The following is a 25,204-nucleotide window of genomic DNA, read 5'->3' on the forward strand; positions in this document are numbered from 1 at the left end:
AAGCTCTTAGAGACTTACCCAGAAAGACTGACAGCTGTAATCGCTGACAAAGGTGCCTCTACAAAGTCTTGACTCAGGGGTGTGGATACTTATGTAAATGAGATGTCTGTATTTCATTTTCAACATTTTATTTTTTCATCCATTTTGAATTCAGGCTAACACAACAAAATGTGGAATAAATCAAGGGGTGTGAATACTTTCTGAAGGCACTGTGTATATATTTACTTGCAATTCTTACGATATGTTACAAATCACATTCGTACAATATGTTACAAATATGTTGTGCTTAAGATCCCAGACTGCATCTTTAACTACTGATGTCATCCACTTCGAGCAGATCGAAAGGTTCAACTAGACTACAGAAAGGTTCTAATCTACACAACCAATTGGACAACGAATTGGACAACTGTGTTGTACACAGTGCGTGTAGCTGAAAGGATCACTTTGATCTGGAGATAGTTATTTGGGTTGCTTGCATAACCTTTGTGTGCATAGTGAGGGCACCAGTCACAATTTAGGTGAAAATAACTCCCAAAGCATGCATTAGGAAATTCTTTGTAGATCCTTTTTAGGTAACAGGCCTTCCTATGAACTTTGTGTGGAGACCTGTATAGCTACTACCCACACCTCTCTGATTCAGAGGGGTTGACTGTGGCCTTGGTTTGGAGGTTAAGGCTGGAGCAGCAGTGCCAGCAGGAGCAGCCCTAGGTCTGGTAGTCTGGTCGGTTCAACATAAATAATACATGGAATGTGATTCTAATTATATCAAGAATATAAGTGGTCAACTATGAAGCATGTCATCCCAAGCCACAACTGGTGACTTCAGGGCCTTTATATATACTGTGTGTGTGTGTGTGTGTGTGTGTGTGTGTGTGTGTGTGTGTGTGTGTGTGTGTGTATATATATATATATATATATATATATATATATATATATATATATATATACACAAAAGTATGTGGACACCTCTTAAATTTAGTGGATTCATCTATTTCAGCCACACCCGTTGCTGACAGGGGTATAGAATCGAGCACACAGCCATGCAATCTCCATAGACAAACATTGGCAGTAGAATGGGCTCACTGAAGAGCTCAGTGACTTTCAACGTGGCACTGTCATAGGATGCCACCTTTCCAACAAGTGGTTGGTCAAATTTCTGCCCTGCTAGAGCTGCCCATGTCAACTGTAAGTGCTGCTGTTGTGAAGTGGAAACATCTAGGCGCAACAACGGCTCGACCGCAAAGTGTTAGGCCACAAGAGCTCCCAGAACGGGAACGCCGAGTGCTGAAGAGCGTGTAGTGTGTAAAAGTCATCTGTCCTTGGTTGCAACACTCACTACTGAGTTCCAAACTGCCTCTGGAAGCAACATCAGCACAAAGCTGTTCGTCGGGAGCTTCATGAAATGGGTTTCCATGGCCGAGCAGCCGCACACAAGCCTAAGATCACCATGCGCGATGACAAGCATCGGCTTCTGTGGTGTAAAGCTCACCGCCATTGGACTCTGGAGCAGTGGAAAAGCGTTCTCTGGAGTGATGAATCACGCTTCACCATCTGGCAGTCCGATGGACGAATCTGGGTTTGGCGGATGCCAAGAGAACCCTACCTGCCCCTATGCATAGTGCAACTGTAAAGTTTGGTGGAGGAGGGATAATGGTCTGGGGCTGTTTTTCATGGATTGGGTTTGGCCCCTTAGTTCCAGTGAGGGGAAATCTTAACGCTACAGCATACAATGACATTCTGGATGATTCTGTGCTTCCAACTTTATGGCAACAGTTTGAAGAAGGGCCTTTCTTGTTTCAGCATGACAATGCCCCCGTGCGCGAAGCGAGGTCCATACAGAAATGGTTTGTCGAGATCGGTGTGGAAGAACTTGGCTGGCCTGCACAGAGTCCTGACCTCAACCCCATCAAACACCTTTGGGATGAATTGGAACGCCGACTGCGAGCCAGGCCTCACCGCCCAACATCAGTGCTCGATGTCACTAATGCTCTTGTGGCTGAATGGAAGCAAGTCCCCGCAGCAATGTTCCAACATCTAGTGGAAAGCCTTCCCAGAAGAGTGGAAGCTGTTATAGCAGCAAAGTGGGGACCACCTCCATATTTCATGCACGTGATTTTGGAATGGGACGTTCGAAGAGCAGGTGTCCACATACTTTTGGTCATGTATTGTATTTAGGTCTACTGACATTATCCTACTGCACTTTCTGTATTTATGTTTCTATCAGTGTTTCCCAACTCCAGTCCTCGACAATCAGGTGTGCTTGTCCGGGGCTACAACAAAAATATTTGCTGTTGGGGGTATAGGAGGACTGGAGTTGGGAAACAAACAACCGTTTGATTTCAGTTTTTAACACAGCAGACTTGAGGTCAGTTCCTATGAGGACTTTTAAAGCAAGTTGTGTCATGTCGAAGCTTCCATTTCTTGCAGCTGGAGATCGAACTATACACTGAAACAGGACACGATCCCACTGGCGATGACATTACCAGTACAATGACACAACACATAACTTACAGTTATTATGGTAAAGAACATATAGGCTACACTATCAAAACATGCTCTTACAGTTATTATGGTAAAGAACATACAGGCTACACTATCAAAACATGCTCTTACAGTTATTATGGTAAAGAACATACAGGCTACACTATCAAAACATGCTCTTACAGTTATGGTAAAGAACATACAGGCTACACTATCAAAACATGCTCTTACAGTTATTATGGTAAAGAACATACAGGCTACACTATCAAAACATGCTCTTACAGTTATGGTAAAGAACATATAGGCTACACTATCAAAACATGCTCTTACAGTTATTATGGTAAAGAACATACAGGCTACACTATCAAAACATGCTCTTACAGTTATGGTAAAGAACATACAGGCTACACTATCAAAACATGCTCTTACAGTTAATATGGTAAAGAACATACAGGCTACACTATCAAAACATGCTCTTACAGTTATTATGGTAAAGAACATACAGGCTACACTATCAAAACATGCTCTTACAGTTATTATGGTAAAGAACATACAGGCTACACTATCAAAACATGCTCTTACAGTTATTATGGTAAAGAACATACAGGCTACACTATCAAAACATGCTCTTACAGTTATTATGGTAAAGAACATACAGGCTACACTATCAAAACATGCTCTTACAGTTATTATGGTAAAGAACATACAGGCTACACTATCAAAACATGCTCTTACAGTTATTATGGTAAAGAACATACAGGCTACACTATCAAAACATGCTCTTACAGTTATTATGGTAAAGAACATACAGGCTACACTATCAAAACATGCTCTTACAGTTATTATGGTAAAGAACATACAGGCTACACTATCAAAACATGCTCTTACAGTTATTATGGTAAAGAACATACAGGCTACACTATCAAAACATGCTCTTACAGTTATTATGGTAATGAACATACAGGCTACACTATCAAAACATGCTCTTACAGTTATTATGGTAATGAACATACAGGCTACACTACCAAAACATGCTCTTACAGTTATTATGGTAATGAACATACAGGCTACACTATCAAAACATGCTCTTACAGTTATTATGGTAAAGAACATACAGGCTACACTATCAAAACATGCTCTTACAGTTAATATGGTAAAGAACATACAGGTAACAGCCAAAAGAAAGGAACATCTTGAGTAATTGAGGGATACAAAGTATATGTTATGGTGTGGGGTACATTTTCCTGTCATGGTTTTGGTCCACTCAAACCCTTAGAGAGCAAGGTAAAGGGCCAAAAAATACACAGCCATTCAGCGTGATCACCTTCAACCTATGAATCATTTGTATCATGATGGGAGTGGTCTCTTCCAGGATGACAATGCCCCCCATCCACTAGGCACGAGTGGTCACTGAATGGTTTGATGAGCATGAAAACGATGTAAACCATTTGTCATGGCCGTCTCAGTCACCAGATCTTATGGGAGATTCTGGAGCAGCAGCTTGCGTTGGCCCAACACCCTTATTTAGACACTTTATGCGGGGGTTTCCTTTATTTTGTGAGTTTCCTGTATCAACCCACTTGGCACAAACTGCTTGAATCAATGTTGTTTCAATGTAATTTGCAAACATAATTTCCACATCCAGAAATGAGCCCACTAAGCCCACATATGTTGGATTCACGTCTCCATCTCAACCAAAAATGAAAGTTAAAGAATAGGACTAAATCAAATCAATCTTGATTTAAACGTGAATCCAATTTAAATGTGAATCCAACATGTGAATTATTAACTTGAAGATTGCATTTGAAATCAACCAATTCCAAAATCATAGGCATTAATATGGAGTTGGTCCCTCCTTTACTGCTATAACAGCCTCCACTCTTCTGTGAAGGCTTTGCACTCGATGTCAGGCACTGATGTTGGGCGATTAGGCCTGGCTCTCAGTCTGAATTCCAATTAGTGATGCACTGATATGACATTTTTGGCCGATAACCGATATTGACATTTTTTGCGGCCTTTTAAGCATTCTAGTTCAGTGAAATAGTTAACACACACATATGGACGCAGCGGTCTAAGGCACTGCATCTCAGTGCAAGAGGCGTCTTTGCGTCTCAAAAAAGATTGGTCAACAAGTTTATTTGACACATCAAATAGTGTTATTTGATGTGTCAAATAAGCTTGTTGACCAATCAGGACCTGAATATGACTGCACCTCGAAAAATAATTGAACGCGTTCATACATTTTTTAACGTAGTTATAACACATGGATTACACTATCACTCGTATTTCATATGTCACAACGATTCGTCGATAAGTATGCTATGATGTTGGTAAAGTTGTCTCGTGCACCTAGAGTGCTGGTCATAAAAAAAAGCTAGCTAGCTCATGGATGCAAACAATGCAGTTATTCCCCAAACACAACATAACATAACAACATAGCAAAACGACATCATCTGTTTCAGTAGCTATATAGTTAGCTAGCTAACTATATAGCTAGGCGTCTTCATCTAAAATAACCCTAATTTATAAGGCAGTTCTTATTTGATGAATGGTGGTCGGACCCATCTATGTGACGCTAGCTACGGATTAGCCACAATAAGTGGACTTTGCGGTTAGCCTTCAAAATAAAAGTATAGCATAATTCTACTATTTGTGTTTATTTGCGTCATTGTCAATGACATACTTTTATTTTGAAGGCAAACTGCAAATTCACAGTTGTGCCTAATCCTGATTGTGGCTAGCTTCACAACACATAACCCGGTCCGGCCAGAGGAAGCTAGCTTGGTGCTTATAAGGTGGGCAACAGGGTTAAGTAGCTGGCTAGCTATTTATTTTCATGAGCTGAAGTTCAATTTCAATAGGCGAACAAGAAGTGGCAACCTAGCTAATAGTTACTCACAAGGATTCCTAAATCATTGCTAAGAATAATGAAAATGACTGCAGTTTCTACTGATCGTTGTTTTCAGGCTGGTTGTTTTGGTGCTAGATAGGTACCAAGCTAAAGCTAGCTGCCGCAGAAGTTGCGATCGAACAAATGATGCTTTATTACCAACGCGGTATTGTAAACACATCGTTCGTGGCTGGTGTTTGCTTGTTTGCAGCTTTGACAGTGCTACTGTATCTTTTTTGACACGCAAAGACCCAAATGGCGTTCCATAGTATGTATGTCGTGAAGCTAATAGCAGTGTCGTTATTACTGTGTAACTCCTGTAGGGAAACGTCTGAAAAATAGCGCACTTGGTAGTGTGTGCCGGTGCTCGACCAGTCGGCGAAAGCCAACATCACCCACGACAGAGACCAGTTGATTTTCAAGGGCAATGAATTCCATTACCTTTGATTTAATTTTGTCTTTGAGTTGACTCGCTGAAATGTTCTTACTCTTTCAAATGACTGCTCGACTTGTTGACTACTCAATCCACAGAGCAGACATTGTGGGCTAGGTTAGGAATGCTGTGTTGCCCGTGTAGCGCAACATTTTACGTGGCCTCATTACGTCCTGTACCCAGGTTATATAGGTATGCACAGTAGCTTTGACATCAGTTTTTAACATCGGCGTTAAACTAGACATCGGGCCGATACCGATGTTGGCATTTTTAGCTAATATCGCCCGATTCCGATATGTTCACCGATATATCGTGCATCCCTAGTTCCAATTCATCCCAAAGGTGTTCGATGGGGTTGAGTTCAGGGCTCTGTGCAGGCCGGTCAAGTTCTTCCAAACTGATCTCAACAAACCATTTCTGTATGGACCTTGCTTTGTGCCGGGGGACATTGTCATGCTGAAACAGGAAAGGGCATTCCCCAAACTGTTGCCACAAAGTTGGAAGCACAGAATCGTCTAGAATGTCATTGAATTCTGTAGCCTTCACTGGAACTAAGGGGCCTAGCCCGTACCATGAATACAGTCCCAGACCATTATTCCTCCTTCACCAAACTTTACAGTTGCACTATGCATTGGGGCAGGTAGCGTTCTCCTGGCTTCCGCCAAAGATTGGTCCGTCAGACTGTCAGATAGTGAAGCGTGATTCATCCCTCCAGAGAACGCGTTTCTACTGCTCCAAAGTCCAATGGCGGCGAGCTTTACACCACTCCAGCCGTTGCTTGTCATTGCGCATTGTGACCTTAGGCTTGTGTGCGGCTGCTCGGCCATGGAAATCCATTTCATGAAGCTCCTGACTGATAGTTCTTGTGCTGACATTGCTTCCAGAGGCAGTTTGGAACTCGGTAGTGAGTGTTGCAACCAAGGACAGACGATGTTACGCACTACACGCTTCAGCACTTGGTGGTCCCATTCTGTGAGCTTGTGTGGCGTACGGCTTCGTGGCTGAGCCATTGTTGCTCCTAGACATTTCCCCTAAAATAACAGCACTTACAGTTTACCGGAGCAGCTCTAGCAGGGCAGAAATTTGATGAACTCACTTGTTGGAAAGGTGGCATCTCATGATGGTGCCACGTTGAAAGTCACTGAGCTCTTCAGTAAGGCAATTCTAATGCCAATGTTTGTCTATGGAGATTGCATGGCTGTGTGCTCTATTTTAGACATCTGTCAGCAACGGGTGTGGCTCAAATAGCTGAATCCACTAATTTGAAGGGGTGTCCACATACTTTTGTGTATATAGTGTATCTTCTGCTTGGATTGTTCCATCTGTGCGTCTGACTCTGTGTCACTGGCTTTAATTCCAGATTGTCTACAAATGAATAATTCATATGTTGGATTCACGTCTTCATCTCAGGACCAAAAGGCACCTCAACAGTTTCTACCCCCAAGCCATAAGACCGCTGAACAATTAATAAAATCGCCACCAGACAATTTACATTGATTCCCCCCCCCTCCCTTTTGTACACGGCTGCTACTCGCTGTTTATTATCTATGCATAGTCACTTCACCCCCACCTACATGTACAAATGACCCCAGCCTTCCAACTAAAAGTCCAAATACAACATATCACATTCTATTTTGGGAGACATTTTTATTTCATCCGCATTTGACCGAAGTTGGAAAAGCATTCTGAAAAGTGATGTAAAGAGTAGGGTGTTCACCCAGTCTGCCCAGAGTGGGTGAAAACGCTCGTTGGCGTCGAAATTTCACTTCCTTATACTATAAAATACATTTTACCAAGACAAATATGATTATTATTGTTGACATACCAGTGCAGGTTTGAGGATTTTGAGGATTTTACACGTTGCGGTCATCATCTTCAGCGGTAACGTCAGCTTGTTAGCCAGCGGGATGAATGGCGGAAGTGAATGCTGATGTGGATCTTGAATCAAATGGCGGTGGAATCAAGGAGAATTGGACTATTGTCCAAAATAATGGAAAATGAGCAAAGTAGCGTACAATGCTGAGAATGTCCCTTATCTTGTAGGAGTACGGAACATTATTTGAGGAGCAGTTGGATTACCAATCTTTAAAAATCCATTTGAGATATCCAAACTGGTGGAGAGAGTGCTGGGTAAAGTGAAGGCTGTGGGGATCATGTTTAGATTTTTTGATCAGAAGGAACTTGTGTTGTGTCTCACCCGATTTGAGAAGTTTGACGCGTCGTGTGTGTCTCTTCGGAACAGGGCACCCCTCTGAAGAGGGTAATATCTGGTGTCTCGTGGGAAGTCGATGTTGCACATATTAAAAATATTCCTGGAGTGATTGATGCACGTTGGGTGAATCGTGTGGGGAATGAAGAAAGATGCTTCCCTTTATCTGCTCTTTTTTTTATCTGCTCTTCAAGTGCAGTTGGGATATATAAACTACAGAGACAAAGCAGTTATTCCAAGACCAATGCGGTGTGATCACTGTAAAGCTTTTGGTCACGTTTCAAACATTTGCAGAAGGGAGAAGCCGAGATGTCCACGTTGTGGAAAAGATCCTATATGTTTTAAAAGTGATGAAAGTGTGACATGTTGCATTTGGGGTGGGAACCATGAAGCCATGTCTTTGGAATAATGGACAAGGGTGAAAGAGATTGAGGTGGCCAAAAGTCAGGGCTGTCCAATATGCAGCGGCTGTTAAAAGGGTTGAGGGTTCAAACGGTGACCTTGAAGAGTCCATGGTGGCGGAAAGGCCTTCCCTGCAGGCTGCAGGGGTTGCCTTTCACCAGCACGACCCTGATATTTTAAAGGTTAAGAAGGCACTGCCGAGGTGGAGAAGAAGTCCAGGAAAATAGATATCATTGTGGATGGGGCGGAGCGGTTCCTGGGACTGAAAGACTTCTCGGCAGGGAAGAGTTGCATGCATTGTCACAAGCCACACATCCCTAGGGAGATATGGAGGTTTGAAGGAAGGATGAAGTGGGAGTTTTGTTGTTGTTTTTGTCAATGTACTATTCTGTTTTGGGGCCGGTGTATTAAGTTTGTTTTCACTATCACGCGTGGATTTTCTTTTAACTTTGTTGTTTCAACCCAATCCAGTTGGTGGCGGCAATACACCTTTTTGGGTTCTAGTCTGCCATAAAACCCACAGAAGAAGAAGAAGAAGAAGAAACCTAGCTGACGCAATGCAAATTTCCAGATTTTTTTCTAATGCCTCCATTTATTTAGTCACCCTAATTCTGGCCACCCTACACTGGTAAAAACTCCAATAACTAGGTTTCGACCAATGGTTTTCTTAGATGATTATCTACACAATTAATATATTATTTTACCTATTGGTCAAAATATGCATTTTTAATTGGACACTCTATAATGAGAGGAGCACTACACGGACAAAATATAAACGCAACATGCAACAATTCCAACAGTTTTACTGAGTTACAGTTCATATAAGGAAATCAGTCATTTGAAATAAATAAATTAGGCCCTAATCTATGGGCGCAGCCATGGTTGGGCCTGGGAGGGCATGGTCTGCGGTTGTGAGGCCAGTTGGATTTACTATCAAATTCTCTAAAATGACATTGGAGGCGGCTTATGGTAGAGAAAGGTAACATTAAATTATCTGGCAACAGCTCTGGTGGACATTCCTGCAGTCAGCATGCCAATTGCACGTTCCCTCAACTTGAAACATCTGTGGCATTGTGTTGTGTGACAAACCTGCACATTTTAGAGTGGCCTTTTATTGTCCTCAGCACAAATTACACCTGTGTAATGATCATGCTGTTTAATCAGCTTCTAGATATGTCACACCTGTCGGGTAGATGGATTATCTAATAGGGATGTAAACAAATTTGTGCCCGGAATTTGTGAGAAATCAGCTTTTTGTGCTTATGGGACATTTATTTTATTGCAGTTCATGAAACACTTTACATGTTGCTTTTATATACAGTACCAGTCAAAGTTTGGACACACCTACTCATTCAAGTGTTTTTCTTTATTTTTACTCATTTCTACATGACAAAACTATGAAATAACATATTTGGAATCATGTAGTAACCAAATAAGTGTCTTAAAGTAATGATGGACTGTTGTTTCTCTTTGCTTATTTGAGCTGTTCTTGACATAATATGGACTTGGTCTTTTACCAAATAGTGCTATCTTCTGTATACCACCCCTACCTTGTCACAACACAACTGATTGGCTCAAACGCATTAAGAAGGAAAGACATTCCACAAATTACCTTAAAACGAGGCACACCTGTTAATTGAAATATATTCCAGGTGACTACCTAATGAAGCTGGTTGAGAGAATACCAAGAGTGTGCAAAACTGTCATTCAAGGCAAAGGGTGACTACTTTGAAGAATCTCAAATATAAAATATATTTAATCAAGTTTATTAATTTTTTTTATTATTATTTTTTTAAGTTTATGTCCCATTTAGATTTGTTTAACACTTTTTTGGTCACTACATGATTCCATATGTGTTGTTTCATAGTTTGGATGTCTTCACTATTATTTTACAATGTAGAAAATAGTAAAAAATAAAGAAAAAACTTGAATGTGTAGGTGTGTCCAAACTTTTGGTGCTGTATTTGTTCAGTATACTTGCATTTCGACCAAACATGCATGCAGGTAAACAGTACAATGCCCCCACCACCAGGCAGTTCTTCTCTTGACGTCAAAGCCGCATTGTATTGTGGGTGTATGAGTTTTTGATAAATGTAATTAAAATTGCGAAAATAGAAGCGTATAATAATTTTTTCTGCAATTTTTGTGTAAAGACTGTTGAGATGAAATATCATCAATCTATGTTGTTAGTGTTGTGGAAATATATTGTGTAACCTGTCCTTTAAAATTAGTCACATCCATGGCCACATTATGAGGTTACTGTAACTATAAATGTATTCTTATGTAATCATAGAAATCGTGCATTTTCAAGATTGCATGCAAAAGTCACAGGTCTGTGGAGATCTTCACAATTGCTATAATAATCTGTGCATAATCTCTAACAGCATTTATCACTTGCACTATGTGTTTTTAATGTAATCTCAACTGCAATCCAGGTCATTTGGTTGTGCTATTTGCTGAAGCACAGTGATAACACATTAAGTTGTTCTATAAATACAAAATATCTGACTTTGTATTCCCGTTTGAATTCCCATGTGTTGCGCTTTTAAATGGTGAAAGTGCAGTGATAACACATTTACATGGCAACTGATTTAAAAAAATAAAAAAAATAAAAAAATCAGGAAAAAATTATCAATTGGAATTTTGTTACGCTTTTAGACGGTTGAAAGCATAGTGACAACACATTGGGAATTCAACAAACTTCTGGCTGTGTTTTTGAGCGGGTGATTGAAGGTTGAAATCTCACTGATCAACCTCTCAACCAAATATTACCTCAATGTCCATGTTGAAATGACGTTGTGTGCCCAGTGGGAATACACTCTTACAGTTATGGTCAAGAACTTAGACTATTCATTTTGGTGATTTAAAAAAAAAAACGTTGATTGCCCCTAAAAGAGTTTAGTTGCTAGGTGCACTAGCGTAGGCTAGTAAGATCCCATGGAGACATGAAGTTGTGACTCAACAGTGGTCCTTGGTGCTGACCCTCAGGGCTGTGGTGACCTGTTGCTTGGTGTTAATGGTAGTTAGTAGAGATAACAGGGTCACACAGTCGCTGAAGGAATGCTGGGTTTTAGCTGAAGGAATGCTGGGTTTTAGCTGAAGGAATGCTGGGTTTTAGCTGAAGGAATGCTGGGTTTTAGCTGAAGGAATGGTGGGTTTTAGCTGAAGCAATGCTGGGTTTTAGCTGAAGGAATGGTGGGTTTTAGCTGAAGGAATGCTGGGTTTTAGCTGAAGGAATGCTGGGTTTTAGCTGAAGGTCTGCTGGGAGTCTATTTAGAAGTGAAGAACGGGATACAGTCGTTGTAGACGTCGGAGTGTAGGTAGCTATTCAGGTCAGGTATTCAAAGCATGCAAACCAGTAAGCAAACACCTCCTCTGATTATTGTTATACAAAATGAACTAGCCATGAAGCCAATCATGAGAAACATTAGCTATTATTTTGACGTTGCTCTATACAGGTGTATTTTCAGCAACAGACATGTATATACCAGTAGATTTGATAATTCCACTTCATTTCATTGAGGATGAGGCACTGGCTTTTAGGTGGTAGTTCAGTGTTCTTTGCTTCATATTCTTTCTAAAAGCCATGATGAAGGCCATCGATTAAGGCCGAAACGTCAAGCTTTTAATAGCCGCTTAAATCAAATATTGTTTTTATTGGTGAGCGAGCGCTGAGCCTTTTACTTTTCAAAAACATAGACAAAGTGACCCGAGAGCTGTTGGGAGCTTCCATCTTTATCTCCCTCTCCTTTATCTCCTGTTTGTGCATGAGGCCAACAGAACAGGCTCACTGCTTGGTGACGCAACCTCCCCTCTGCTGTTGGGACAATAGAAGCTTTCTACTCCGTGACTTCTACTGGCACAAGACTAGAGGTAGGCTATCGTCCCTGTGGGTTACAGTCAAAATCTGGTTTTATGTTTGTAATTTCTAGCCTAAACCTTTTCAAATATGGAATAACAGGCAAATTTATTGATTTCTCTCTGGCGGTGTGTTGTGTGTCATCTCACGGACAAGAATAGATTTCTGGCGGATTGTAGGCTGTTATTATTACTTGTTTGTAAAATGTTGATGTTCTCAATCAATCAAGCGTGAATAATTGAGGATCTCTACACGTTCACAATATGTGTCCAATACTCCCAATCCATGTTATCAGATGAATCTGTGTCCCCACTGTGGTCACATAATATAATCTGTGGCCTCCCTCTCCTGTATACTACATGAGATGGTGGACTGGAGCGACCAGCCCGACTAACGGTTAAGGACAAAACCTCTGTACTCTTAATCAGCTTATTGCTGGCTTATTCAAAGGCCCTCTTTCAGACAGAGCAGCTGCTGCCGCCGGGCCGGGCCCAGTTTGAGTAGAGGGTGTGACTGCTGGCAGGCCTCGCCGATGCAGAGAGACCGGTTGGTGATTAACAAATGTCAGTAGACTTTGGAATCTGGGGAGCCGAGTCAGATGGCATTGTCCTCTGTGCTCAGAGGAAGGTCTCCCAGGTGGCCGGGTCATGCTGGCATGCTTCTCCTCTCTTTCTCCCCTCTTTCCTCACCCCTCCTCTCTGGCACTTCAAGCCCAAGGCTGCAGATTTTATTCTTTGCTCTGAAAAGGAAGTCCAGGCATGCTTTGCATTGTTAAACCCCTCGAGGAGCTTAGAAGACAATTCCTAAAATGCACATTTTTTTTCTCTCTTCCTGATTGTTAAAGAAACGGTGTGGTGTCACTCCAAACATCCGACCCTCTCGATTATTTGGGTACAGTCATTTTATAAATCCCAAAGTATAAAAGATCATGTCCCCAATAAATGAAAGGGCTAAGTCGGGATGGCTGGCAAGCGCGAGGTGGTTTTGCAGAGCTTCGCGGGCCGTACCGAGGCAGGCAGGCTGAAGGACTTGGGTACAGTACATTGGGCAGATGGATTTCTACCAGCAGCTCTCCAGTCACTGTCTGGGCTTTCTCAGGCCCCATCACAAATTACCCCCCCTTTTCCCGATTGTAGTGCACTACTTTTGACCAGGGCCCATAGGGGATAAGGTGCCATTTGGGACACAGCCTAGCTGCGAGGAGGATCTGATCTGTGGGTCCATGTTGTGCAGTGAGAGCACTGGCTGAACACCTAAGCACACATAGCTGGCTGGCTCCTAAAATGGCTGCCCTTGAAGCTCAAAGGATCTGCCGCACAGCTCATTGCCTGACTGTCAAAGCCCTGACAGAGTAGATGAAAGCATTACAAATACCATCCATTAACTTGGTGTGGCTGTCATGGAGTCACTAAACTGACACCAAGAGAAATAGTAGTAGTAGTCATTTTAGGTTGTGGCTGTCTTCTCCTTTTCTTTTCTTTTTTACCTCAAAGGATTCTTCTTGATATCCACGTTAAGGAACCTGGCTTTAGAATGCAACTTTGTTCTGTGTTCTGAGTTCTGACAAGAGAGCTGCCAACAGATCAGGGATGGGCCTTTCATGGCGCAGTAACCTGACCCTGGACAACAATAGGGAGTAAGGCTGTCTTCTCAGGGACACACTGGCAGGCGGCAAAGGGCTGTTCCAGTGGAGGTAGACTGGTTACTGAACGTCAACTGTTATGGTTTAAGTTCAGAGGTCTACAGCCAACAAATAATTATCTACGATAGGGGTAATACCAAAACAAATGGACATATGACTCAGTTTCTTCCCTTTCTACCAGATCTCTGTTGGTTTGGCATAGTTGTGGAGGGCTCTTTTATGTGTATTTTTTTTTTTAGCTCTGTAACAGGTGGTTAACCAGGTTTATTCCTTTTTTTCACCTTTGTATGGTGAACATGTACAGGACCAGGCAAAGGGAGAGAATGTGCTCAACTCAAATGTCCATTTAGAGGACACCATTTTGTCCAGAGGTCTGTTGGTTAGCCATAGGTGAGGAAGGCTGATGTCTGATGTGGCTTTCGAGCTCTGCAACAGGTTGTTTTTTTTAGCAGATTATACCTTCTGTATAGTGAAACCGGTAGGCTACATTTAGAGGACACCATTTTGCCACAGGTCTCCTGCTTCAAATAATCAGGAAATACTAGGCGTTATTTTTTTTAACCTTTATTTAACCAGGTAGGCTAGTTGAGAACAAATTCTCATTTACGACTGCGACCTGGCCAAGATAAAGCAAAGTAGTGCGACACAAACAACAACACAGAGTTACACAAGCGTACAGTCAATAACACAATCGAGAAAAAAGAATGTCTATATACAGTGTGTGCAAATGGCGTGAGGAGGTAAGGCAATAAATAGGCCGTAGTAGCAAGTAATTACAATTTAGCAAATGAACACTGGAGTGGTAGATGAGCAGATGATGATGTGCAAGTAGAAATACTGGTGTGCAAAAGAGCAGAAAAGTAAATAAAAACAATACGGGGATGAGGTAGGTAGATTGGTTGGGCTATTTACAGATGGGCTATGTACACCTGCAGCGATCGGTTAGCTGCTCATGGTGAAAGAGCAAATGCTTCTCCTAGGAAGGGAATGCTGGTGGATGGCTATGTAAGATAGGCACACGAGTCAAATAACAGCGGTTCTACAATGCAACCATTTGTAAGCTCTCTACTCTCTATTTTTCTGAACAGGAACTGTCTGGCACTGATTTTATAGGCCATTGCCATAAGGGCTGGTCAAATTTTAGAGACATCTTACCAATGAATGAACCCCGGAATGTTATGTTGTGATTTTTCATTGGGCTACGCTATGCTAGTAGTGTGAAGCATTAATCCTCTTTGAATACATTGACATATTCATGTCCTTGGCCTAGACAAATGCACAGCACAGATGACCTCTGGCAAATGGATGGAAAATGTATGAAATATTGCCTCTGCTATCTGCAGAATTAGGCCTAGTGTTTTAGTTAAGCTTAAAGAAAGTGTCAAATCCAATAAAATAATATATAAAATAAAAAAAAGAGAGAGAGTGCACATTGCGTGATGACCAGTTTAAATGCTAATGTTACATTTCAAGGTAATGCCGTGTGTCTCTCTGTGTCGTCGCACAACGGGTGGACGAGAGGAGAAAACCATTTGATGAAAAAATAACTGTCATAACTGCCACATAAACAGCCATTTTATGCCCCAGTCACTTTTCACTCTGTCAGTTTTATTAATGCGTTGAAGTAGGTTTTTTTCCTTTTTAAATGACACTGAATATTAACTGAGATGGGTAATTGAGATTGGCCATCTTTTTTTTTTTTTGATGCTCTAAAAACTGGCCTGTTTCGTTTTACATACTGTATTTGTTGAAACATATTTTAGAATGGAAAGGTTACCATTTGGAGTGTTTGTGGTTGGCACACAAGTCCTGGATTCATGTTTGTTTCACAACAACAATACATCTGTGGCATTTGGTCCACACGAGAAACGATCCATTTCAAACAGAAATATGAATGAGGTGGCTATATATCTGGTGGCTATGAGTAAGTACCGGAAGTCAGTTTAAATATCAAGTAGTGCCATTTGGTTAATTAGAATGCCAGAGGTCAGAGGTGACAGGTCATACCAGCTCGGAGGTGATGTTGACATTATCATCAGTTGTGTGTTTCGCCAAGGAGCAGAATAGCACTGTAGTCACAAACCTTCCTCTCTCTCTCAGTGGATTCATTCAATCTTATTTGAGAGGGAGCTCGGGCGTGATGCAATCTGAGGGAATTGTTTGTATGTGTGATGTAGATACTGGGATGCGGGCTGATGGTTCCTGCGTCCCAAATTGCACCCTAGTCCCTATAAAGGGCACTTCTTTTGACCAGACCACTATGGGCCCTTTTCAAAAAAGTAGTGCACTATATAGGGAATAGGGTGCCTTTTGGGATGCAACATGGCGGCGCTGCACTCCAGCTGTGGCTTATCCCAAGGTAATACAAATGGAACAAATCAACTGAGTAATCCCTCCTCATCTCGCCATTGTTCTTGGAACCATGGAACAAAACAACAACAAAAAAACGGATCTTCTTCTCAGTGTGCAACGCAGTAATGTCAGAGCTGAGGAATCCAGCCTTTTCTCAATCTCTCTGTTGCATTTCTATCACAGGTTTTTAGCCTACACCGGTGCTAGGCCTAAAGACTCAGACGTTTGTGTTTCCCACCCCCGGGGCCTAAATGTGACATGTTATTGTGCGCGACTGAGACTGAGGCCTCACCCATTCTCTTTTGTCTTTCTCTCGCCAGGTTTCCCTGATTTTTCCAGGGAGTCCTCAGCGATGGAGGTGCTACAGTGCGATGGCTGTGACTTCCGTGCTGAGTCACATGACGACCTCAAGGCCCACATCCAGGATGTCCACACGGCCTTCCTGCAGCCCACGGACGTCGGAGACGGAGAGGGGGGCGGGAGTCCATGCCAGTCCAGGTCAGGCTCTCTGAACTCCCCCAGCCAGACAGAGGGGGAGGAAGAGGAGCAGAATAAATCTCCACAAACTGAAACGGGTAAGGGAACTGCGTCAACGGTGATGTTAATGGACAAATGATTATGATTAAGGTTATGATTATTATGCTAAAGATCATGTTTGTTATTATTATTTATGATATTGATATAATATGTATAGGCGTATGTCTTATTCTTTGCGTACAGTGCCTTCAGAAAGCATTCTTACCCCTTGACTTATTTAAAAAAAAAAAATTGTGTTACAGCCTGATTTAAAAATGGATTAATTAGATTTATTTTCTCACCCATCTACACACAACACCCCATAATGACAAAGTGAAAACATGTTTTTAAACATTTTAGCAAATGTATTGAAAATGAAATACAGAAATATCTCATTTACATACAGTACCAGTCCAAAGTTTGGACACACCTACTCATTCCAGGTTTTTCTTTATTTTTACTATTTTCTACATTGTAGAATAATAGTGAAGATATCAAAACTATGACATAACACATATGGAATCATGTAGTAACCCAAAAAGTGTTAAACTAATTCTTCAAAGTAGCCACCCTTTGCCTTGATGACAGCTTTGCACACTCTTGGCATTCTCTCAACCAGCTTCATGAGGTAGTCACCTGGAATGGATTTCAATTAACAGGTGTGCCTTGTTTAAAGTTAATTTGTGGAAGTTCGTAATGCGTTTGAGCCAATCAGTTATGTTGTGACAAGGTAGGGGTGGTATACAGAAGATAGCCCTATTTGGTAAAAGACCAAGTCCATATTATGGCAAGAACAGCTCAAATAAACAAAGTGAAACGACAGTCCATCATTTCTTTAAGACATGAAGGTCAGTCAACCATCAAGTGCTATGATGAAACTGGCTCTCAAGAGGACCGCCACAGGAAAGGAAGACCAGAGTTACATCTGATGAAGTTCATTAGAGTTAGCACCTCAGATTGCAGCCAAAATAAATGCTTCACAGAGTTCAAGTAACAGACACATCTCAACATCAACTGTTCAGAGGAGACTGCGTGAATCAGTTCTTCATGGTCGAATTGCTGCCAAGAAACCACTACTAAAGGACAACAATAAGAGGAAGAGACTTGGTTGAGCCAAGAAACATGAGCAATGGGCATTAGACCGGTGGAAATTTGTCCTTTGGTTTGATGAGTCCAAATTTGAGATTTTTGGTTCCAACCGCCGTGTCTTTGTGAGACGCAGAGTAGGTGAACGGATGATCTCCGCATGTGTGGTTCCCATCCTAAAGCATGGGGGAGAAGATGTGGGGGTGCTTTGCTGGTGACACTCTCTGTGATCTATTTAGAATTCAAGGCACACTTAACCAGCATGGCTACCACAGCATTCTGCAGTGATACGTCATCCTATCTGGTTTGCGCTTAGTAGGACTATCATTTGTTTTTCAACAGGACAATGACCCAACACACCTCCAGGTTATTTAAGGGCTATTTGATCAAGAAGGAGAGTGATGGAGTGCTGCATAAGATGACCTGGTCTCCACAATCACCTGACCTCAAACCAAATGAGATGGTTTGGGATGAGTTGAACCGCAGAGTGAAGGAAAAGCAGCCAACAAGTGCTCAGCATATGTGGGAACTCCTTCAAGACTGTTGGAAAAGCATTCCTCATGAAGCAGGTTGAGAGAATGCCCAGAGTGTGCAAAGCTGTCATCAAGGCAAAGGGTGGCTACTTTGAAGAATCTCAAATATAAAACATACTTTGTTTTGTTTAACACTTTTTTGGTTACTACATGATTCCATATGTGTTATTTCATAGTTTTGATGTCTGCAATGTGTAAAATAGTAAAAATAAAGAAAAATACTTGAATTAGTAGGTGTGTTCAAACTTTTGACTGGTACTGTACGTTTGCACACCCCTGAGTCAATACTTAGTCGTTTTTCAAGATTAACAAGAAACAGAAAGGAATTAAGCACAGGCAAATCCTAGAGTAAAATCTGGTTCAGTCTGCTTTCCACCATACATGGAGATTCATTCACATTTTAGCAGGACAAGAACCTTAAACACAAGGCAAATCAACAATGGAGTTGCTTACCGAGAAGACAGTGAATGTTCCTGAGCGTCCGAGTCACAGTTTGGACTTAAATCTACCTCAAAATCTACGGCAAGACCTGAAAATGGTTGTCTAGCATCGATCAACAACCAATTTGACAGAGCTTGAAGAATTTTGGAAAAGAATCATGTGCAAATGTTGTACAATCCAGGCGTGAAAGCTCTTAGTGACTCACCCAGTAAGAGTCACAGCTGTAATCTATGCCAAAGGTGCTTCAACAAATTATTGACTGAGGGGTGTGAATTCTTATGTAAATGAGATATTTCTGTAAAATATTTCCAAAAACATGTTTTTACTTTGTCATTATGGGGTATTGTGTGTAGATGGATGAGGGAAAAAATCGATTTAATCCATTTTGAATTCAGGCTGTAACACAACAAAATGTAGAATAAGTCTAGGGGTATGAATACGTTCTAATATTTACAGTATATTAACATTGATATTGCTATTTAAGGAAAGACTGCTTTAACATCTATTTTTTCAATTTTTTCCCCATTGGCCACTCTTTTGAAACAGACTTTTCAAGTTTGAACCAAATGCCATACAGCAAGTCAGCAAACCATCCTAACAAAACTGCAAACCAGTTATTCCAGTGCAAAATCTGTGTTCGTTACTTCAGATCAAAATCTCTGTTGTCTGAACACACCAAGAAGGTACATGGAACCTCACTAAGTGGCGAGAACTCACCTGCCTCCCATACGTCCAAACAGTCCAACTATAACATCGTTATCCATGACAGTCTTGGGAAAGTGTTCTCCTGCCAGTATTGTACATACAAGTCTCCACGCAAAGCCAGGATCCTGAAGCACCAGAAGATGTATCATAAAGGAAATCTGGACCCCCCAGAATCTCTGTCTGAGGCTGTCGATGACCCTGAGGCATTATCGTCCGACGAACCCAGTGAGGAACTAGCAGAGGACGTGGTAGAGCGTGGTATCCTGGAGTCCATGGTTAAACCTCTGGGGAAGTCAAGGGGAAACCAAGCGCTTCGAAGAGAGTGGTGTGACAACATGATGAAAAAGCACCGCAACATGGGGAAAATGATCTCAACCATCCAGCCGGGTGGAGAAGGAGAAGGAAGCGCAGGCTCTTCTAAATCTGATTCCCCCTCCTCCCCAAGAAGCCCTCCTAACTCCAAAATGGTTTTCAAAGACCTGAGTGGTAATGAAGGCTCCTCTGTAGTCAACTCCTCAGTTTTCAAGCTCAACAAGCCTGCCTCTGGGATATCACCCTATCAGTATTCACAGATTCAATCGGTAGCGCCCAACAGCACGGGATCCTCCATTTTGTCTGACAGGTCCACCTTCGTCATGTCCGATGTTTCCAACTCTGCCATGGAGATGGATTTAAGCATGCTTGACGACTCCAGGAGCACCTCTGAGGAAGATGACGAGGAACTGGGTGCTGAGGATGATCCCAATTACACCGACCCCTTGTCAACTGGGGATTCTGCCAAGCAGCTTCTGTCCGAAGAGGATAACAAGATGCTGGAGACTAAAGGGATACCATTCAGAAGGTACATGAACAGGTTCCAGTGTCCTTTCTGCTCTTTCCTCACCATGCATCGCAGAAGCATCTCCCGTCACATTGAGAACATACACCTGTCTGGGAAGACGACGGTATACAAGTGTGATGAGTGCCCCTTTATCTGCACCAGCCCTCTCAAGTTAGGCACACACAAGCAAAGTCACTCCTCAGACTGGGAGACCATGGACCTGACCAGTGAAAGCCCAGGTCCTCAGAATAACGAGACACCAGAATCAGTGAACGGAGGAAACGTTGCTGCTTCCAAAGTCAATGGGAAAAAGCAAAGTAATGTGGGCAGTGATCTAAACCAGCAAAATCCTCACCGCTGTACACTCTGTAGCTTCTCGACAACCACGCTGAAAGGGCTGCGAGTTCACCAGCAACACAAGCACTCCTACTGTGACGACATGCAAGCTGCCAGCTTGGAGGGCTCTACAAATGAGCAACAGGACTCGGAATTGGAAACATTCTCCAGTTCTCCGAGCCAGCTACAAAAAACACAGACTTCAATTCTAGGACTTGGATCCAAAAAGCACTTAACTGGGAAAACTGCAAGGAAGTCCATCAATGATCTACCTTTGGATCTGTCCCCAGTCAAGAAGAGAACTAGGATTGATGACATTGCCAACAACCTTCAGAGCAAGATCAGTCAGCAACAGGAGGATCTGGTGATTAATCTGGAAGAAATGGATGATGAAGAGGAAGGAGAGCTCAACGTGAATGAAGATGCAGGCAGAGACAAGGAGGAGAACAACAGTGAGAGTAAAAATCATGGCTACGTTTACAACAAGCTTTACGAAGGCCGGGTGGGTAAAAGAAAAAGAACCCTCACGTCAAAGCTAAGAAACATTCCCATTGCAATGACACTCTCTGATGATGAGGACAAGGAGTCTGTTGATCTTAAAGCGGATCTCCAAGACCAGAGCAGCCAAGACAGCCGGGACACTTCTTTCCAGGAGAACCTCGACTATACAGAGGACTCAGGGATGGCACGATTCTATTGCAAGCACTGTGACTACCATAACAAGTCAGCCCGCAGTGTGAGCACCCACTACCAGAGAATGCACCCCTACATTAAGTTTAGCTTTAGATACATCCTCGACCCTGAGGACCAAAGTGCCGTATTTCGTTGTCTGGAGTGCTTCATCGAATACACCAACTTCAACAACCTTCATGAGCACTACATGGATCACCACCCAGAAGCCAGCAATGTGCTGAACTTCAACCAGCCAGATTTGGTGTACATGTGCCGCTTTTGTTCGTACACAAGTCCAAACGTCAGAAGCTTGATGCCCCATTACCAAAGAATGCACCCTGAGGTGAAAATAAACAACGCTATGATCTTCTCGAGTTACATGGTGGAACAGCAGCACAAGGGAGCAGAATCTCAAACGCTGAGAGAAATTTTAAATTCCGGTCCCAAGAGTTTCACCTGTAGCTCCTCCCCTTCCACGCCCAAGTCCTCGTCCAGTCCTGTGCTCAAAAGTGTTGCAAGGACGCAAGATTCAAGCTCTGAGACAGAGGCCCTGAAAGAGGTTGGTAATGTTGTGGTCTATGACTGTGACATATGCTCCTTTGCTAGCCCTAACATGCACTCTGTATTGGTTCACTATCAGAAAAAGCACCCAGAGCAAAAGGCCTCATATTTCCGCATTCAGAAAACCATGCGAGTTATCACAGTTGACAGGCCACAGTCAGCAGGCAACTCTTCTTACAACGTCAATATACCAACCCCTGCTAAGTCGCCAAGCGCCGCCATGCCATTTGGTACAGATGAGGAGATCTACTACTGTAAACATTGTGTGTACAGCAACCGCTCTGTAGTGGGAGTTCTTGTCCATTATCAAAAGAGACATCCAGAAATAAAGGTGACTGCGAAATACATCAAGCACGCCGCTCCCACCTCTGGGTTGATGAAACTAATGGATGAGCTTCAGATTGCACCCCCAAAGCAGTTTCTCAAACAGTTCAACAGCAATGGATTTGATGGGTCCAGCAATTCTCACGCTAGAGTTGTCACAGAGAAAGGAGAAGCAGAGATGCTTTTCTTCTGTCAGCACTGTGACTACGGGAACCGCACTGTCAAAGGAGTGCTTATTCACTACCAGAAGAAGCACAGGGACGCAAAGTCCAATGCCGACCTTGTACGCCGGCACACTGCAGTGGTCCGCAGTCAAAGAGAGCGAGCGCAGATGGGCCAGTCAGGCACTGCCGCCTCTGCCATAGCCCCTGCTGCTCCCACCGAGACCGAAGCATCCTCCGGATGTCTTCGCTCACTGAAGTGCAGGCACTGCTCTTATACATCTCCATACGTTTACGCATTGAAGAAGCACCTGAAGAAGGATCATCCTACTGTGAAAGCCACAGCCATGACCATTTTACACTGGGCGTACCAAGATGGCATCCTGGAGGCTGGTTATCACTGTGAGTGGTGCATCTACTCCCATGCGGAACCCAACGGGCTGCTAATGCATTACCAAAGACGCCACCCAGAGCACAATGTTGACTACACGTACATGGCAAGCAAGCTGTGGGCCGGGCCTGATACTACCGCCTCCCAGCCAGGGGGGAACGCTGGGGACAGTAAGCACTACCAATGCAGAGATTGTGCCTTCGAGGCGTGCTCCATCTGGGATATTACCAACCACTACCAAGCTGTCCACCCCTGGGCTGTCAAAGGGGATGAGTCTGTGCTATTGGACATAATCAAAGGTCCAAGATCCCAAGAGAAAGTCCACCCCTCAATGGCTAAAGGACCACCTTTCACTTTTCTTCCAACTACTCACGATGAAGGACCACTGGATATCCCTAACTCACCTCAAGAGCACCAACACCACCAATACCATCCCAGGCTCTCCCACACAAGCAACTCGATCTCCAACAACCCCTACCAGTGCACTGTATGTCTGTCTGAGTATAACAGCCTACATGGACTTCTGACACACTATGGCAAAAAACACCCAGGCATGAAAGTCAAGGCGGCTGACTTCGCACAAGAAGCTGATATAAATCCAAGTTCGGTTTACAAGTGCCGACACTGTCCATATGTGAATTCACGCATCCATGGAGTTCTTACTCATTACCAGAAGAGGCATCCGTTGGTGAAAGTCACCGCTGAGGACTTTGCGGATGACATCGAGCAGGTTAAAGATATAACTGAAGTGGATGACAAGTGCAAGACCCAAAGACAGGGTTATGGAGCATACAGATGCAAAATGTGTCCGTACACTCATGGAACATTGGAGAAACTGAAAATTCACTATGAAAAATATCACAATCAACCAGCTTCAGATATGTTCAAGCCTTCCCTCGTGCCATATTCCACTGTGAAAGATGAGGTGGTCGCTGAATGCAGTGCCACAAGTGTATCATCAGAGGTACAAGAGGTTAGCGAATTCAAACTTGCTCTCACCCAGTTCCCTATCAACAAAGGAGAAACTCATGCTGTGTTTAGGTGTCAGCTCTGCAAGTACTTCTGCTCAACCAGAAAAGGCATAGCTCGACACTACCGCATCAAGCACAACAACGTCAGAGCTCAACCGGAAGGCAAGAACAACGTCTTCAAGTGTGCTCTCTGTTCATACACCAATCCCATTCGCAAAGGCCTGGCGGCACATTACCAGAAACGTCATGACATTGATGCCTATTACACACATTGCCTGGCAGCCTCCAAGACTTTGACGGAGAAGCCCAGTAAAGTGGTGGTGCCCGTGGCATCGGAGGCTGAAGGGTCGGAGCTGAGCGAGGAGCTACGATTGGCCGTGGAGAGGAGGGAGTGTTCGCTCTGTGCGTTCCAGGCCTTCAGCAGGAAGAGCATAGTTTCACACTACATCAAACGCCATCCAGGAGTCTTCCCCAAGCGGCAACACACCAGCAAGCTCGGACGCTACTTCACTGTGCTCTATGCCAAAGAACCTGAACATGTTGAAGAGGTAACAGAAGTGGTGGTGGTTGAACCAAAGCCCGAACCAGAGGGAGAGGTTGCCGAGTGGCTGCCTTTCAAGTGTTTAAAATGCTTCCAGCTATTCAGCACGGTGAGACTTCTCTCCATGCACTACAACGACCATCACAGCGGCAAGGACCACAAACAGGACTTTGTCATCCACCCCAGCCTCACGGAAGATGGGATGGAGACAGAACTCTATCAGTGTTCCCACTGCGAGTTGAAGTTCCTGGGCCTTCCTCTCCTCAGCACTCACCTGATGAACCATAACGAGGAGTTCCAGAAGAGGGCGATGCGGCAAGAGAGGAGGAAACAGCTCCTTAGCAAGCAGAAGTCGTCCGAGCCACCGGAGACAAAGCCTGAGAAAGTGAGTAGAAGAGTTTACAAAAATGATGGTGATTTATCATCGCAGTACAATCCTAAATGAGGCCATTGTTTTGGACTAGAATGAGAATGAGACTGTGAATAATAACCAACAGTATATGAAGCATTTTCACTGTATTGGGCTAACATAGTAATGTTACACATAGTATTGATGTTTAAAGTTTTATCGTTAGAAATTAAATCAGTTATAGAGAATATCAGTGGAATGAGTGTAAGGCTGTTAGATTTACCATCCTTTCCTTCCCTTTTTCTTTTCTTTTAGCTGGTGAATAATGCTGACAAAGCACCGATCGGCTACAGGTGTAACTTCTGTGTGGAGGTCCACCCTACTCTCAGAGCCATCTGTAACCACCTGAGGAAACATGTCCAGTACGGGGAGGTCAAAGAGGGCCATGTCAAGGTAAGATCAAATAGACAAGAGTTTGGTAACACACGGGGGGGGGGGGGTCATGCATGCTCTTACAATGCATTATAAC

General features: G+C 43.1%; 1 protein-coding gene across 3 annotated transcripts in view; it reads left to right on the top strand.

Annotated features, from left to right (window-relative positions):
* The window catches only part of LOC129818871 (zinc finger protein 462-like), a 91,823-nt gene that overhangs the window by 20,437 nt on the left and 46,182 nt on the right, over positions 1–25,204 (top strand). For all 3 annotated transcript variants that reach the window (XM_055875158.1, XM_055875159.1, XM_055875157.1), the window contains exons 2-4: positions 16,589–16,843; positions 19,391–24,711; positions 24,991–25,128. In XM_055875158.1, coding sequence (XP_055731133.1) covers positions 16,621–16,843; positions 19,391–24,711; positions 24,991–25,128 — 5,682 coding nt within the window. In that variant the 5' untranslated portion in view covers positions 16,589–16,620. The remainder of the gene's footprint in view (positions 1–16,588; positions 16,844–19,390; positions 24,712–24,990; positions 25,129–25,204) is intronic.

This window comes from Salvelinus fontinalis, chromosome 21 (assembly GCF_029448725.1).
Source record: "Salvelinus fontinalis isolate EN_2023a chromosome 21, ASM2944872v1, whole genome shotgun sequence".
Classification (NCBI taxonomy): domain Eukaryota; kingdom Metazoa; phylum Chordata; class Actinopteri; order Salmoniformes; family Salmonidae; genus Salvelinus; species Salvelinus fontinalis.